General features: G+C 46.4%; 4 protein-coding genes across 4 annotated transcripts; 1 reads left to right on the top strand and 3 right to left on the bottom strand.

Annotated features, from left to right (window-relative positions):
• Positions 1-9006: 9006 nt before the first annotated feature.
• VTN00DRAFT_2409 (uncharacterized protein) lies at positions 9007-9328 on the bottom strand (the record flags this gene model as incomplete). The annotated part of the gene is made up of 2 exons (XM_069428624.1): positions 9007-9085; positions 9183-9328. The coding sequence occupies 2 exons, from the start codon at positions 9326-9328 to the stop codon at positions 9007-9009; spliced, it is 225 nt and encodes a 74-aa protein (XP_069293111.1).
• Positions 9329-9929: 601 nt separating this feature from the next.
• Positions 9930-10481, bottom strand: VTN00DRAFT_2408 (uncharacterized protein; the record flags this gene model as incomplete). The annotated part of the gene is made up of 2 exons (XM_069428623.1): positions 9930-10161; positions 10270-10481. 2 exons carry the CDS (start codon positions 10479-10481, stop codon positions 9930-9932), a joined length of 444 nt encoding a protein of 147 aa, XP_069293110.1.
• Positions 10482-11204: 723 nt separating this feature from the next.
• On the bottom strand, positions 11205-14443 carry VTN00DRAFT_2407 (uncharacterized protein; the record flags this gene model as incomplete). Its single annotated transcript, XM_069428622.1, has 7 exons — positions 11205-11442; positions 12510-13461; positions 13543-13724; positions 13799-13867; positions 13920-13986; positions 14046-14292; positions 14360-14443. The coding sequence occupies 7 exons, from the start codon at positions 14441-14443 to the stop codon at positions 11205-11207; spliced, it is 1839 nt and encodes a 612-aa protein (XP_069293109.1).
• Positions 14444-15360: 917 nt separating this feature from the next.
• VTN00DRAFT_2406 (uncharacterized protein) lies at positions 15361-17224 on the top strand (the record flags this gene model as incomplete). Its single annotated transcript, XM_069428621.1, has 7 exons — positions 15361-15504; positions 15572-15718; positions 15775-15877; positions 16076-16174; positions 16231-16373; positions 16441-16618; positions 16668-17224. 7 exons carry the CDS (start codon positions 15361-15363, stop codon positions 17222-17224), a joined length of 1371 nt encoding a protein of 456 aa, XP_069293108.1.
• Positions 17225-17682: the final 458 nt, after the last annotated feature.

The raw sequence follows: 17682 nt of genomic DNA, 5'->3' as shown, positions 1-17682 counted from the left end.
CAACTAGGGCTATCTGAGGTTCCGCAGGGGAAGATGCTTTCGGGTTTTCCAATGATATGATGAGTATACCAGCTAAGATCTTACCCGGCTGCAAAGGTCAAGCAAGCTGTGGTGCTTTTTGGGCCTCACCTCCCTACAGGAATGAGAAGAAGTTCTTGACAGGGCCAACTAAAAGTCAGTCTCTCCACTTGCATATTGCGCCGAGGGCTAGGACTAGGAGGACAATGGCATTGTTAACAGGTCTCTTATTCTGACAAGGCACGATGCATTCTGAGTTGAAGCCTAGACAATCGGCCATGTTGTATCCCCTAGCTCACAAAACTTAGCATAAAACTGCAGCTGCAGAATTGCAATCTCATCATCCATGTAACCATGATCCATTGGGCAGCTCGTCTGTCACCAGATGGTGTACCATATGACCTTGCATGGATTTGAGATCCCCATGCATTTTAGCAGTCTAGCCCTCAAATGAAATGTCAACAACAAATGTTGTTACTTTAGAGTTAGCATGTTGGGAAAGTAGGGTGTCTGGGATTGATAGAATATATGTTTTCTGCCAAATACTTCTGGTATTGTCCCAGATGCCTTTGAAGGTAGTAAACAAGCACCTGCTTAGCTCATTGAATTTAATCTAGTATATAAAGTAGAAAAGATAATTTTCAGTGTCCAAGGGAGGAAACTGTTTTTAAATATGACTGTAGCAGTTCAATATGATCAGAGAGTCTCATACAGATTCATGGCAGAGTATCCTGGCAGTGTGATTGATGCGATATAAGAAATTGATGCCATGAACAATCATATGTTTCTTAGACATATTGATTGCGGCAACCAAAACGGAGATTGCGGCAAGGCTGCTGTGAGAGACCTCTAGTAGAAAGTCAACTTTGTGGAATCAAAGGAGGGAATTGCAGGGGCCGGGAGGTGTGAATATGGGGGCTTCCTTCCAGTTTGTTGGTGTGCTGTCCACATCACTTCTGTCCTATCAAACAGGCAATGGAGCAGCTCTGCAGTTTAGAGGTACCATGCAGGGGGAGACACAGCCCAGTTTGTTGGCAACGGGTCTGGAAGTGGCTATTTTTTAATTGATTTCATTGACAGGCACTAAGAAGATGATTCCAGGACCTAATTTATTTGCGAGTCAGAACCAGTTACAGTCACTAGTGAAATCAGCTTCCCCTTGAAACACTTAATATCTTTTCCTTCCCTGCTCCCAAGGCACCTATTTGAAACCTAACCCACATGCGGTTACGCAACTCCGCCGTGTCAATGGTACCTAGGTAACGCCGCCAAGGCCAGTCTGCCAATTTGCCCTTATCTTCTGCCTTACTTACCTGGATACTTAGGATGTAAGTCTCTTTTTCCCACTATTTATGACATTTTTGCCAACTACCATTATCCCTTCTTCCTCTCTCCCCTGAATATTTAGATCAAAGAGAACTTTCTTCCAAGCTGGATCATTAATTCAAAGAATGGATCTCAGAGGAGAGTCCAGGAGCTCAGCGACCTAGTTTACATTATGAGTGATGAAGACTCAAGCGTCACTCAGCTGTTGAGCAGCGGGCCAGTGTTACTGAGCCCACTGGAAAGCAGTGCAGATGCTGGAGATATTGAGCATGACAATTCTGGTTATGATTCTCAAAGCAATGAAGATGCTGCAGAGTGGTATGACAGTGATGGCATCTGCCCTTCAAGATTGCAGTTCAATATGTGTTGTCAGGTTAGTTACAACACCTGGAGTGCTGCAGCTTTAAGGCCTTCTCAATATGGTACATCCAGCCGATTTCACATAGACGCCTTCTTGGACCTGTTACAGGATGTTCCTGCTTTCTTTCACAACCCCCCTAAAGATGTCAATATCACAGGGGGATGAAAATCTCCACTTGTCCTGTGGTCATCCATCCAGCTGGAAACAACAGATGATCCTACCTGCGAGCAACGTTGGAAGACTATAGATTACCTTCAGTCTTGGGTTCCCGCTGCCAATGACATGTGAGACTAAGACCAAGATGCCACTGCCTTCTTCTGCTCCTCTCTCCAACCTGCCAGATCAATGAGGTTATTTTACTAGTATCATTTTGGCTTAGTCATACATCATCTTCTGCTGCTGGGTTGAAATACTGCAGTGTGCTGGCAAAAGGAGCGTGCTTCTGCATGAATAAGGTGAACAGCTTAGAAGCTGCTTTTGGGACTTGATCATACAGAGTTGCTGGTCAGCTCAAGTAGAGGGTGTTAAAGGGATGTTTTACACACTGTGGATGTTGCGGAAGGACAAGTCTATTCCAAAACAGAGGTATGTTTTGAATTCTGCCAGAGCTTTCAAGTCAAGCTTGCTAAGACAATAATTACTACAGCTGTGACTGGACTCAAGTCTCTCATCTCCACACATTTGGCTGGGCAAGACATGGACACTTATTGTACATATGGATATGGAGTATAACTGTACAACTTATCATCCCCTTGCTGCCCAAAATGTGACACTTGATAATTACTTAAATTATGTGATTGTCAGTGTCCACTATTATAACAGTTTACTTAGGTAGGTAGCTAGTTAAAGGCTGCTTAGTTAAAGCAGTCTCTCCATACACTGCACTGTTAACCCACCCTAATTGCCAGTTGCTATGTTACACTGGCTACTATAATGTACTGTGGCACTCTTCAATGCCTAAGGATAGACAAGCTCACGTAAGCTGGGGGGACAGGGGTAGGGGTTTATGACTTTAACTTATCACCTTATGTTATGTTAGCTTTTTTCTACAACAATGTACATTATATTGAATCCCTTTAATACTACCCCTTCATTGGGTATGGAAAGAGGCACTGGGCTGGCTTGTACAGTATGTTGATCTGTGAATGGGTTGATTTATGTGTTTATTCTTTCCCTAAATTTATGCCTTCCTTTGAATTCCTCCTCTGTCAAGTGATCACCTTCCAAGTCCTGTCCTCCAGTTTGACTAGCTTCCCTATACAGAAGCTTCCCAGATTATTAACCCCAATTTACTAGTAGGCAGCACTTAGTATAACTTCTACTTAAAGACAAAGAATAATGTTCTTTCTTTCTGAAAACCAAATAATTTCCAAAAAAAGCCCCCTCCAGACCCCGCCCACCTTCAACGGCGCCACCCTCCACTAGGTTATTATTATTAATCAAGTTTAATGTCCATATAGAGCCTTCCAGCTATGACAGACCCCACCACTAGGTTAGAGAAGAGGTCATCGCATTTAATCACCTCCTTCTGACCAATCCTTCCTCACCCACTCTCCCCTCCCTTCCCTTGACTCGGAGGATATCCGCTACCCTTCCCCCCTGCCGGGTGGTTGGCCCAATATTACCAGAGAGTCTGGCCTTCCTGTGGGCGTTTCCGAGCCCAAAAAAGAAAAAACTTAAAATAGATGAAAAAGGTGAGCCGCCCTCCTCCTTCCCCTCTGATACTTATACCATATGTACATGTACATCAATATGAACATAGATATACCGCAGCAAGTTGGAGGGCTACTGGATGGGGTTTAGTGATCATGTATATCACTATTTGTGGTTAGGTGCCCTCCTCACTGCTTTGAATTCCAAACTATAAACCATCTGCCTATTTCTGGGTCAACATTCTTGCTCTAATGTCTCTGTTTTCCCTCCAGCCTGCCATCTAACCAAGCATTTGCCCTTCTTGGATGTGCAATTTTTCTGACATCCAGGCTGACCACCCCCATTCCAGAACACGTCAGCACTACTGCACCCCTGCCACTGATTGTGCACTTACAGATCCATCCACCATTGTCTTCTTGCTGACAGTAAGTCTAGTGAGCAGTCAGGTGGGCTTATCAAACATTCTGATGGACTGCAAACCCCCCTCCTCCCTCCCCATTGATATCCTTCTTACCTTTACTGTATTCTTTCATTATTTCTTTTTGTGGTCAACTGACAGATGCATATAGGCCCTGGCGGTGATTCCTGCACATAGTCTCTTCACCACCACCCATTCTTTCCTCTCCAGCATTTCTTTGCTATTTAGGACAAGTTCTTACATCCCACATTGCTATATCCAATGAACTTCAATAGGGCTGTTCAGCTTGTCCTATTTGTACATTCTGTAGGTCCAGCCTCACTAAACATATGCAATGCATCATACATTGAAGCACAGCAAGGCATTATTGTCATTGTCATGATGAGGGATTTTTGCTATTGGTCTTAGTAAACTCAAACTGAGAGTGTGACTCTGTGTGGATGTAGTGAGCAACATAAAGTTGCTGACATTAGAGGGCAACTGTGGAAGAGGTAAAAAGGCAATAAGATTCTTTAATTTGTCTGTTTGCTGAGTCTTCAGAGGCTTTGGGCTGCGACAATAAGATTATACCTTTATCTGTAAGACTGTAACATCTGAGAGAGCAGTAGACAATGGTATTTTGCAAGTCTCCAGTGGTGCAAACAGTGCATCTCTTAGATAATGTGGTGGTGATTATGGGACTTGCTTCTACAATGAAGCAGGCTGCATGGCATGAGTGTTCTGCTTAGGCTTTACAGAAGAAATGGTGAGGGGCTGTTTTTGCTGCTGTACAATAGAAGAAATATAGTAAAGAACCCAAAATGCTTGATTGTAGAAAGTGCTATCTATGCTAGTTACATGTGGTAGGTCTTTGAAGTTATATGGCTTTGGGACCCGGCTTCGAAGGAACCTGATCAGATGTAGAAGCACCTGCCCACCCCATAATAATAACATAGAATGCACTCATTTCTTATTCCTACAAGGACAGAGGCTAGAATGATTTTTTTAGCAGCCTTCTTTGCTAGTTCTTGTGGCAGCTACAAATGGCTCAATTGGCCAAATTGACACCATCAAGCCAGAGAGTGATGCTCAAGTCCAGCTGGAATCTGACATGGTGTGTGAACCAAAACATGTATGGCAACGTTTCTCAAGGCTGTGCAGAGTGGCCAGGAAGGATTTGAGTCTCACTCAGTATCCAAATCATAAGGAATGAATGGGGTGACCAGGGGTTCTCAAAATATCCCTGGTGTGGCCACTGAGTTTGGAAACCCTTTAGGGTCTCTGTTGATTTGAGAGTACAGACCAACAAAAATGAATATAAATACCCCTCCTCCCAAAATCAATCTTTAGACACAACACAGTCTCTTTTCCCAACACATTACTCAACTAAGCATTTTATCTGTCTCCCATCTCTTCTACACTTCAGACCTTTTGACCAACTCTGTCATCATGCAACTTCTTCAAATTGTGTCTGTTCTTGCCTTGCTGGCTGCTACTGCTTCTGCACAAGTTCAGATTGGCAGCCCTTGCAGTGCAGCAGGCACCTATGCCTGTGCCAATAACTTTCAGGCAATTGCAGTTTGCAATGGCAATACCTGGCTACTTGCTGCCCAATGTGGAGATGCTTGCTGTGCCCAGCCTGCTGGTTACCCTACACCTTTCTGCTCATGTTAAGAGAAGTCCAGGCAAGTGTTTTTTTTTGTCTTCCATGCCTTTGTTGTTGTCTCTTGAATAGCATATGCTAACAGACTGAGCACAGAAAGCTTCTGTAAGCTTCTCAGGGTATCACTAGCACAGGTGTTTGATGGTCAATTGGATTGGCAGTTTTGTTGTTGGTTCATGCCATTGATGAAGGAGAGGGCTCAAGTGCACAAGTCTATATATCACCTTCTCTCTTTCTTCAAAGAATTAAAGCAATAAATTGTTAGCTGGCTACCAGTGATTCCCTATGTTGCGGAACAGTGAGGCCCTACAAAGAGCTTTCTGCCAGGTAAGGAGAGGCCTGAATTAGCTCACCTGGAGGTCTGATACAGAGAATTGGGGTCCTAAGCCCTTAGCTTGTTGATACTGGGTCATTCGCTCCCTTCATCGACGAGCTTCCCCAGCGCAGAAGCTTCTCATATTGCACCTGTTCAATATGCAAATGGAAAAGGGGCCATAAACTAAGGATTACTACAGAACAACAATGAGAATGTATCTTTTCTTCACTACATAAATGTCTTCTTTTACCTTTCAAATCTGACATAAAGATGTCTTGTGTTTAAGCTGTGATGCCTGACAATGTTTTACTTTACCTTGTAAAAAGGACAATTTCCCTACTACTATGCCTCGACCTGATTCCTGACAGTGGTAATGTATTAGGCAGCGTAAATCCTTCTATTAGGAAAGCTATATAACTAAAGTGCCTAAGGCTTGGAGGAGAGAAGGAAGAGAATCTAACTAAAGGCCCTTCCTCCACCTTTATATATCTTGCTCGCTCGTGAGCAAATCCTCCCTGGGAGGGAGGAATCTTCCATCATCTTCCAATCTTTTATTCTTTCTTTCCTTTGTTCCTCCCATTGTTCCCTTTTCTTTGTTCTATATAGCAAAACCTCCGCCTAGCTGTCTCCAGTGGAATCCTCCGCCAACCCTTCCCTGCCCGCCAAGGGCTCCGCCTTGGTGGAAATCTCCGCCGACATCCCTCCACGTCAGGGGTCGGGTCCCTGACATAATGGGACAAAGACAAATCCAGACAGCAGGTTTCACCCAATGCAACATCCTGGGCCAGAACACAATACAAATAGCTTATGCATAACATGCGATAGATTCGACAGCTTGGAAGTTCCAGAAATCTAGAGGATGTGAGGCTATATAACACCAATAATATAAAAGGCTGCTGAGACAGTTGGCTAAAAAAATTCCATGTTATCAGAAGAGAGGTAAGTTACATGTTGTCAAGAGGGACTTCTTAATAAGACTGTCTTTCATTTCTTCTGTTCGACCTCCCTTTTTATCTTCCTTGATAGGAAAAGCAAATATCTCAATTTCTCAAGTATCGTTTGTGCTTGAACAATCTCTGTGCCAAGCCTGAGTCATAACAGTTATGTACAAAAGTTTAGCAGCATCTTCTGCTAATAGAAGCTAGTAGCTAGATTTTTTCCAAAGAGAGTAAAAAAAGAATTATTTTTCTTTTATATGCTCTTATGAAAATTCAAATATGGACAAAAAAAGAGAATTATTGGCTGCAGAGAGAGTATCAGTTTTTGTTTTATCTTTCTTATTCTTTTTAGTTACTTCTGTTGTTTTCCCAGACCAACGCTCCAAAGCCTCACTCATCAAGGTACTAGCTAAGGTAGGTATATTAAACACCTAACCTGACCTATATATGTACTGACGTGAGGTTTCTAGCCCCTGACAGCCGCTTCTTCTCCATCTACAACAGCACCCTGATTCTCTAGAATGACCTGCCCTCCTTCAAATACTTCCCTCCGGCTCCTTATTATCTCAGATAGCTCAAACTCTGGTTGCGTTTCTCATTATTGTTCACCTCTTAGGCCCTGTTATTGTCTGTAATGCAGTGGGAAACTCTGTCACTCAAATTATTGTCATTATAATTGCTACTATCCTTTTCATTACAACTATGTCTGGTCTAACAAAGGCGAGGTTTGTGGAAATATTCATGGCTGGAGCAACATAAGGAAAAATGTGCTGCAGATTAACTGGTCACAACACTAACAGTCCATAGGTATGCAACTGTTCTAGTTGTATTTGTTTCTGGTGCAAATTCAGGTATTAATTGACCAACAGTTCGTGCGCTGGGGTGCATGCACAATAAACATGGGTGTGCCTTGAGCTGTGTGTCGCCCAGGGCCTTGCAATGTCTTGTCCAGTTCACTCAACTGAGAACTTTATTACCCACCAACACATCACACAAGGCAGACTATTGGTTTATTTCCTCACTCCTAAAACGCCAGTTGACATGGTAGCTACACAGCCACAATCAGATATACAAAGCAGAACTCAAAACAAATATTGCAAACAAGGCGGTATACAAGGCAGCAACCTATTAAGTTGTAGTCATGTGGAAAGTAGACTCTCTTCTTAATCTAGCTAACTTGATACTGGAACCCAGTTCTATCACAATGGAAAAGGTTCAGGAGCCAGACTGTGCACCCAAATACTAAAGCACTTCGAGAAAATTACCTTATCATATATAAAGATATACTGCAGTAGCAGTCAAGGCCACGCACACCCCATATCCTGAAGTTCCCATTGCCTTTTTGCTGTTGGGGGCTCTAGCACTGTTCGTGAGACAGACCTTACCAATAAGTGTCCTTCCTGGTTATCCTTCAAAGCTGCAGCATTTTCGGCTCCAGTGCTTGTAAAAGCTAGGCGCCCCTTAGCCGTCAACTCTGAAAATACACCTGTCATGCATAACTCCTGCAAGGCTGAACGGACAGAGGCTGCTGAGCATAGGTGTGGTAGAAATTTGATCGGATTGGACGACATCTAGTGCCTAAAGCACACAATACAGTGCTCAGAGAAGTGTCTCATGCGGTGGAGATACCATGGAAATACCAGTAGAAAACATTGTGATTTGGATGAGGAAACAGTTTATGATGCAGATTCTTTCGTTCACTCATCTATATATTCAACGTTATCGTCAAGCTAACTCTACCAAAAATTGTCAAGATGGAAGTCCCTCTATATGAGCTGGACTCCAACGGCGATATTGTGCCTACAAACAAGTCCAGTGAATATGCAGTTCTGGACAGCCAAGAAGCTTTGAAAGTGCAATATATTCTTCCCCGCAAAGCTCCATCAAGTGATCTTCCTAGCTATAGATGAAGCACTACAAATGACCGTTAATACCGAAAAGGCAGAGCTTTGGTCTAAGAGAGGAGTTGCCGTGTCTCTTGCAAGCTGCATCAAAGATGGTCAAGATCCAGACACACATCAATGTATACCTCTTCGGCTGTTCACATAGCACCAATCGTAAACAGAGCTCTCGATGCCATGCTCTACACATTAATTGAGTGGTTCTGAACAAAAGATCTCACCCTCAGCAATGTTATTTTGATAATCCCGTGCTGGCGCCTGTAATTAGTGAAGGACATATTTGATAGGGGACAGTTGAGGTAACATTTTCAAGTAGTTGCATGACTTCTCATCACTATGAATGGCCTGGATTTCGTTGGCTTGTAGCAGAGGCTTCGTCACGTAGAAATTTATTCCGATTAGGAAGGCCCAATGGTGAGGTGTGGTATAGACTTCACTCACCAAAGAGAAAGATATGGGGACTGAAGAGCAGCAAGACACCATAGACAATCTCCGGTAACGGAAACGTATTGCTAGTTCATCGATCAGTATTAACAGAAATTGCTCCTTCAAGAGGGAAGACCTTCCGGTGTCGCGCATCGCAGTTGATCAGAGCTGGAGGGCACTTACAGCTTCTTCATCCCCAACACACTCTTCACAAATTCCGGCCGGATCTCCGCCATGGGGATGGGGGGCCCCCCATGCAGATCCCGCTGCAGCGTCACCTGCAGATGCTTGTACTGAAGGGACAAAATTGCCTTCTTCCGACTGACCATGAACAGTCCAACCGTATTGTAGAAGCAGAGGAGAAGTCATTAGAACTCCAGGTCAAACCGCTTTTGCCGGGTTTGGAGGATCGTCTCATTGAATGGAACCATGTCTTTAATGTAGACAGGAATGTTCTCACGCGGCTGTTTGTCAAGGCCATGCTTGTCGGCCAAGTGTCGCATACCCTGTCAGTCGATTCAGGACAGATCCCCATCTAGACGACATTTGGGGACCAGATGGTGGGAGCGCACTGTGAGAACAGCCTCACCCATCTCCTTACTCATCGTCTTCTTGGTGACTCATGTGTAGTAGACTCAGAAATACTTCTAATCCCCTTCCAGTGCACTTGCTTTATTGTAGCCTTTCAGTCAGCAGCCGTTCGGGTTGTATTGTAGCTTGAGACACCAATTCAGGAACCGGTGTATGTCGTTTGGAGACACCTGCGGTAAAGCTTCTTCTGCATCTTCCCACTTCAGATCAGCTAACGGCTCGATCGCTTTGGTCCGGCAGTATCTGGCGGATCGGTCAGTGGGGTAGTCCATCACATCGCCTATTCACAGCCCGAAGCCTTGGTTGTGCCGAGACTGACCGAGCCCAGCGATCCTGAAGTCAGACATTCTGTTTTTTGGTATTTTTAGACTTGCCATAATCCTCCGGCACCTTCAAGAGATCCTTGTCTGTATCATCAGCGGGGTCTTCGTAACGGGCCCGATGCACCAGCTCAACGGCAGACACTTTGGAGCTTTTACGGGACTCGGTGCAGAAGGCTGCTGGGAGTCCGCTTGACGGGACGATGGACGGCCATTCTGGCCAATTTTTCGAGGCGGCGGAGGAAGGCAATCTGATTCAGTCAAGTCTGTCTCGGAACTGGGTTCGAACGGTCCGTCGTCGGCGTCCGTCAGAGAAGTTACGCTGGAAGTCTCACTTGCAGCGACGTGTTGGCCATCACGTCATCGCCGACCACCCATGGTCGAAGTCTCGCACTGGAAGCGGGGCGAGACAGCTGCGGAAGTCGAGGTGGTGACCGTGGGAGATGATCAGAAACCAGCGGCGAGCAAGCACACTGGAGTATCCAGCGCTGGCGACGTCGTCGCTGATGTTGAAGGATCGTGATGGAGGTTGACTGGAGGGGTGGGTGGGGGAGAGTGCATTTATAGCCATGGCGGCCGGGTGCTGGCCAGGGTCCAGTTCGGGGGGGTGCTGCTGGAGGAGGCCATTTTCGGCGCCCTCATGAAACGACAGGTACGATGAGCGACGGTGAAGCGGACCATAAGCCTCGATGGCGAGGTAGGATACAAGCAAAGAGTGTAGGGGTGACTAGTTCTTCTGATACCCGCAGACATATGTGAGGATGTCATAATCTAAGACAGTAATTCTATCTACCTAGTGTGTAGAGCTGCGAAATTCGGGCTTATGGCAACACTCTGTTAATGCATCAGTAGGAATGTTGCTATGCACAGCTCTCTTTCCTGTTTTTGGATTGAAATTTGACATATATGCACCAAAGTGCATCAATGGAATGTGATGTTCAAGATATGTAGACACAATAAGTCCTGTCTCGCGGGCTGTCTCATAGACATCCTTGGTGTTTACATATGCGACTTTGCCGTCTTCGTACGCCAGGAAGTGGTTATTATTGGAGAGGGCGGCCACAAATGTCAGGTGGTATCCCTGGTCTGTATCATTAATGAGAAATTTGCAATATTGACGGCTCTTGAACAGAAAGAAAACAATTAGGTGGCTGTTCTGGGACTGGAACCACAAGTTGAGTATTTCCCGGGCTCCACGGTGATGAGGCATGTACACCAAGGTGTTCAACGGGGCATTGCTGTTCTCATCTTCAAACCCCGCTGCCCATGGCACTCGGACGACAAGAGCTTGGGCCTAGAGATCATCTCTTAGAGACGACGGTTGGTTTTCAGCCTGCATCTGATTGCCCGACAGGTGGTCAGGGGTTCCAGGTGGGTGCGGTGCAAGGCTCACCGGCGACCAAACAATCGGCTGCGAGGTGTGCTTGCCATCCTGGATCTGTTTGTCTGGCTGCGGGGACGTGGCCGTGGTTCCTGGGCGATCCCCAGCTCCTGCGAGGGTGTTTCTGTCCTCTGAACTCCACCATGGAGCCCTGAATCCTGGAGGAAAGAGCTCTTGTCCAAAAAAAAACTGAAGACTATGTCCTGCTTGACAGCGAACATTGTGGCATGCTCGGCCGCCGGCTGGTCAGGACTGTAGACCTGCGGGAGGAAGAGGGGGAATTCTAACCTGATAATCACCCCTTGGTCTGACATGTCCAAGCAACTGAACCACCTTGCTGACAGCATGTTTTTCCCATCTTTGCTTATAGATGTACAGCTGACAGGGTCGTCTGGCGCACAGGAAGTCCTGAGTCACAGTCTTCTCGTCGGTCTGCAGGCAGAGCTGCTCGATCTCCTGCAACTCGAACCCAAGTCATTGGGCCAACATGGCAAGCTGACGGCTTGCTTCTTCCCTCATCGGACTGGAAGGCTTTTGATCTCCATGTTGTTCTTTACAGAGACTTACGTCGGTCAGGTGCTCAACATATCGCATCGCAAACAGCCACAGTTGCACATATGCTGAGATTGCCTGTCTGGACTGAAGGAATATAACGGCGGACCTAAGACTTCTTAGGCGGAGGCTCGTTGGGTTTATCTTGAAGACAGAAAGCAAGGGAAAGAGATAGATGAATAGGCCATTACTAGCAATTTTACTATCAAGATTGCTATTGAGTTGACCACAGGGTCCTAATCCCCATGGTTAAGAAGTGTCTTATATACATGCTGAGTTCTGCCCGGAAATACCTATCCAGTGGATCATGACTATGGATGGATCATTTCCGCTGATTTGCTCCATCATCACGTGATAGGTCCTCCTCATTGCTCGGTCGGAGATCCTTAGGTTGTGCCGTAACACTACTATGCCCATAATTCTTCTTTCTTTCCTCGTACTTTGGATCTTGTAGGACTAGCTACCATAGTTAATACATTAATTGCTATGCCTGAGCGCTGTCACAATAGATGTGATTAAAAGTTTACAGTGGAGGCCTTTGAGCTTTCAGCTTGCCATTTTGACCTTATCAAAAAGATATATAGTTGCTAATCGAGGAAATTTATGCGCCTGGAATCTTGAGACAAATGATAATACTGATCTAGCTGAACAGAACTCTTAAATTACAGCATATTTTCTTTTCTGAAGGTGTCCTGCAGGTAGAATGCTAAATCTGCTCCATCAGTCATGTCAAGATCAGTCAAGCCATTTCCATAGAAGCGGAAGCGGTTCGGCGAGCGGTACTTAATATCAAAGTCTTCGCCTCGAATCTCTTCGAGCATGCTGCGGAAATGCATCAGGCTGCCGGGATAGATTGCTGTTATTCCGGTACGATACTGGTTGGTGCGCCCCTTGCGATACCAGGACTTGCAATCACCATTCCACGCTGTGCGGCGTAGGACCTCCTGGAGGTAAATGTTGTATTGCTTGATAACGTCGTCTCGGGGTACAATACTCCTAATGTCCTCTGTGGCGATCTTGCGCGCCCACTTGAGGACATAGTCAGACACAAAACCGAAGGACGAAAGCACGCTGCCATTGGCAATGGTGTAATTAGGTCCACAGCCAATGGAGAAGTAGTTGGGCATGGATGGAGCGCACACGGATAAGTATCCATCCACGTCGTCCTTCCAGAGGGAGGCAAGAGTTTGTCCATGCAGACCAGTCATGGTCCAGGGAACAACGCGTGAGTTTACAAAGCCTGTGGCGGCAATAATGATGTCGAATTCTTCAGTGTGACCATCAGCGGTACGCAGCCCAGTAGATGTCACCGACTCAATGGGAGTGTCAACAAGCTTGGCATTGGGCTGCTGGATGGCAGCGAGATAATCATCGCCGGGTGTAAGTCTTCGGCACCACGGTTCGTACTGTGGAATCAAACGACCATGTAGTTCAGGGTGAGAAGCAAGCCGCTCCTTCATTAGCTTCTCGACCGAGGCGCGGAACTCCTTCTTCACATCCTGACAGGTGTCCTGAAACACCAGATTCTTGAAAATGCCATTCGCGAGCGATTCAAGTCTTTGACGGTAGGCAAGGAGCGCTGTTGGGTCCTTGAAAGATTCCTTCTCTTTGGGTGAGTCTATTGTTTGGTTATTAGCATAACTGCACTTTCTCCATAATAAAATAGGAGACCAAGGTATTCCCGAGCATCCGAACTTACATGCAAAGTTCGATCCGTCTTTAGTGAACTGAGCCAAATAGTTCATAGAGATCCAGGTGGGGCCCCGGATATAGTGTACGATGCTCTTTGCTTCCTTTTGTAACGCACCGAAACACTGAATCCCTGAAGAGCCATTCCCGATGACTGCAATCCGTTTGTCCTTACAATCCAATCCATCATCCCTTTTGGTTCTTAGCTTGGCCGAAGAGAGGGCGGTGACGATGGAAAAGAAGCAGCACAGAGCTATGGCACTCACCAATCTCCTGTGTGGACGAATTTCCCCTGAAATTTCGAAAGTCCTGGAATCTGTGGTTCAAACGGTGTGCTGAGATGTCTTGGGTTAGTCCCTGGTGGTCATTGATGTCAATTCTACGTACTTTTGTGTCCCTACTGCTCCCACTAAAACTTCACACGAATCATAAATGATTTCTCCATTTCTCTGGACTACCACTCTCAGTTAGCAGCGTCCTTCTCGCATCAAAGCAAGATGACATAGCACTTACTCTCCAGGTCCCATCTCCCGACGTCGTCGTTCCACGTGGCAGAGATTACCTTGGAATTGAAGCGCACAAATTTTACAAGGTCGAATTTCTCGCTAGCATCTCTGATGTACTGCCGAATTTCTGGTCCTGGGGCCATAAAGCTGGACCAGTCATGCTTGGGGCACCAGGGAAGTGTGTAGATGTGGATGGGAACGTCACAGGTCAGTCCCGGATATCGATTCGCTAACCATGTGCCACCAACATCATCCTAAAGCAGCAGTTTATTGCGGTCAGGTTCACTTGCGCTGATATAAAATTAATTTCAAACACCTTACCTGTCTCTCGTAGATGGTGAAGTCGACAAAGGCTCCCAGTTTCTGTTCATGCTCAATCTTGTATGCCAGTGTCAAACCAGCCATTCCGGCTCCCACGCAGATCATGCGGATTCTACGCGGGGTGCGAAGTGTATTGGGATTGAAAGGGACGCAGAATGGCGAATACATGGAGCCCATTTTCCCAGGAGACGAACGTTGCTGGCGAGCGAGAGGAAGTTCTCTAGAATGATCGGGATTTTGGATTAAATCTTAATTAGTAGCTATTCCAACAACAAAGGATAACCTGGATTACTCGCTTTAGAACGACGCTGAGCAGCTGGATGCACCTTTATAGGCCATTGGTGGTCCCCGCCATGTCTTAATTGCCAGCTCCATAGACCGGCGGTTTCTGGATCTTCGGCTGTTCGGCGCCGGTGAGGGTTCCGTCGCCGTCTGACAATGCCGTAGCCAGCAGGAAGAAATCCATTGCACAGCGTAGCACGACAATCGTGACCCGAGGTCCTCGAAGTCTGTCTCGTCCTAATCTACTTATCCTTGCGTTGGCTACCTCGGACGGAATAGAGATGGGCCGTATTTCGGTATTCTCGTGTTACTACTGTGAGTTCAACTCTCGCCTCTTGTATCGTCGTCATAATCGGCTGTTCATCGCGGCAGATTTAACGCTTGGTAGGCACCTGGGATAGACGTATGGGATCTAATCCATCTTGTTATGCATGTCGTGACAGTGTAATGAATGGACCCACTAATCCGGGGTAATCCGTGGAGCATCTCGGGGGCTCCTTCCGGGGTCGTCCGCAGGAACAGGCCTACGGATCCGGGGAAACCTGGTCGATTTCCCCGCGTTTCGGAACGGTTCCGAATGGAGGACGCTTGGCAATTGCTTGTGTTAGCGGATATAGTTCGAGAAAGTCCGACAGAAGTCACCAGAATGCCTTCCTATCTGAAAGGTTGTGACTAGTATCCATCTTCATCCCGTTGAACGCTTACGTTAAGTCTCCATTATGAGCTCCCAGGAAAAGAAAGTTTCTGAGAATGAGACCGAACAAGGGGTGGTTGAGCTGGGATATGCCGCTCCCATTCCCAAGAAGCAGCCAGGGGGCATTGCACTGGTGCCACAGCCATCAGAAGATCCAAAAGATCCCTTGGTATGTCGTTCTCCTTGTCTGTTACGGCTTCCAATTGCAAGGCTAAGCTGAAGAAAAATATCCGAAGAACTGGCCTCAGCGTAAGAAATATACTATTCTCGCGGTTCTATGCTTGTCAGCATTTAGTGGATTGGCGTCGTCCTTAGTGAACCAGCTGGGCTTTGTAGCCCAGGCAAGGCTGTATCACAAGTCTCTTGTCGAGGTTTCTTATTCAGTAAGTGCAGATATACTTTTGTGCAACGATCAAGGCCAACAAAATCCTCTCTCTAGATATCTGCAGCCGTGGCTGGGCTCGCAGGAGGGCCACTCCTCTTGGTCCCGTTATCTCACGTTTTCGGTCGGAGTGCTCTCATCTGGTGGAGCCTGATAGGATGTATGTGTTGCGGTATTTGGGCGGCTCGCATGACCAACAAGGACAATTACATTCCATTCGTGCTCTCCAGACTGTTTGGAGGCATTTTTGGTTCAATTCCATCGATCGTAGGAGCCGGTACAATAATGGATATTTTCTTCCTTCAAGAGCGTGGAAAGGCCTTTTCAACGTTCTCACTGTCATTTCTCATGGGCACAGTTGCTGGTCCGACATTTGGCGGATTTATAGTTGAACATGTCTCATGGCAAAATGAATTCTGGTGGACGGTTGGTCTTCAATGTCTTGTCATCGTGCTAGGTAGGTCGGCTCACAGCAACTCCGGTATATTGCGCTGACTGATTCTGCAAATTCAGGATTCTTCTTCCTGGAGGAAACCGGTTTCACTCGACCAGGCGAGAAAGATTATCCTCCAAGACCGGACGCTTTCCTGGCAAATAGGATCGCTACTTTTTTTCCGGGAAACAAGGTCGCTCCACGCACGTCTTCGTCTCAAGTGGTAAGGCGAATGTCGAGCTAGAATAAACCCCTGACTCTAATCGATACATGTCTCTGATCCTTGCTAGGCTACGTACGCTGCAGCACCGTTTCTCATCGGACTTTCACCTGTTGCTGTATGCACTGGAACTTTTACTCTGGTCTTCTTTGGTTGGTTTGTCAGTGTGAATACCCTTCTGACCGTTTTCCTGCAAGAACCGGAGGAGGAGGGCGGCTATGCGTTCACGCCGCAGCAGAATGCAGCCTGTACGTGTATTTCTCCAATAATTTGAAATAACTACTCTAACTGTTCCAGTTACCTTCTCCCTGTGGATGGGAATTATCTGTGCCCAAGTCTGGGGATATATGCTGAATGACCGTATCCCAATTGCCATTGCACACCGGAAACAAGGGGTGTGGAAACCTGAGTACCGGCTACATTCACTCTGGATCCCGTCTGTCGTCATCATGCCTGCTGGACTTGGTATATTTGGAGCAACGCTCCAATACCACCTACACTATATGGCTCTGGCACTTGGAAGCTTCATGATCACATTTGCAGCTATGGTATCCATTCCTATTGCTATAAACTATATAGCGGAGTGCTTCCGTGGCCATGCTACCGAAGTGGGTGGCATCATGGGGTTATACCGCCTTGGATTAGGAGTCGCGGTTCCATTCTTTATCGAGTCCTGGTTGGAGGCCGTCAATGGACCAGGTTGGGTGTTTGGAATGGCAGCATTCTTGACTTTGCTAGTATTTTTACTGATTATACTGCTGATGTGGAAAGGACACTCTATGAGACAAGTTGGATTCGGACTGCTGACAAACGACGAGGATGGGGTTAACGTTGTTGGCACACAGGATAGCTAAGCGGAGTATAGTTGGGCTTGGTTGATACACTTTTGATCCGGGCAACAGAAGCGGCGTTCTGTAATGCTGGAAGCGTTCCGAAGGAAGCTCGGATGCTCTTCCGGAGCGTCTGAGGTATTAGCAATAATAGTTCTCATACTCCTCTTAACTTGCCAGGATCAGCACTCTGGGGATCTAAGTTTCAGTAGACACAACGTAACACGGCGCGCCCCGCGATGATTCGTGCCGATTTATCCGTAAATCTTTACCGGCCTGCGTATCCGAATTAAGTCCATTATGTCCTTTGCCACAATGTCCCTTTTGTTTCTTAGTGCCGACTTCTTCCGTTCATATCTCCCGTCGTATGAATCCGACTCAGGTTTGGTTGCGCTCAGACCTCGAGTCTCTGGAATGGATTTGCTTTCCTTTTAGATTACTTGGTTGTTGCTTCTCTGCTCAGTCCATTTTCCCAAGCACAT

Source organism: Thermoascus crustaceus (assembly GCF_041956765.1).
Source record: "Thermoascus crustaceus strain CBS 181.67 unplaced genomic scaffold VTN00scaffold_1, whole genome shotgun sequence".
Classification (NCBI taxonomy): Eukaryota; Fungi; Ascomycota; class Eurotiomycetes; order Eurotiales; family Thermoascaceae; genus Thermoascus; species Thermoascus crustaceus.
The sequence above is the reverse complement of the archived record's forward strand: the minus strand, read 5'-3'. Positions and strand labels throughout refer to the sequence as shown.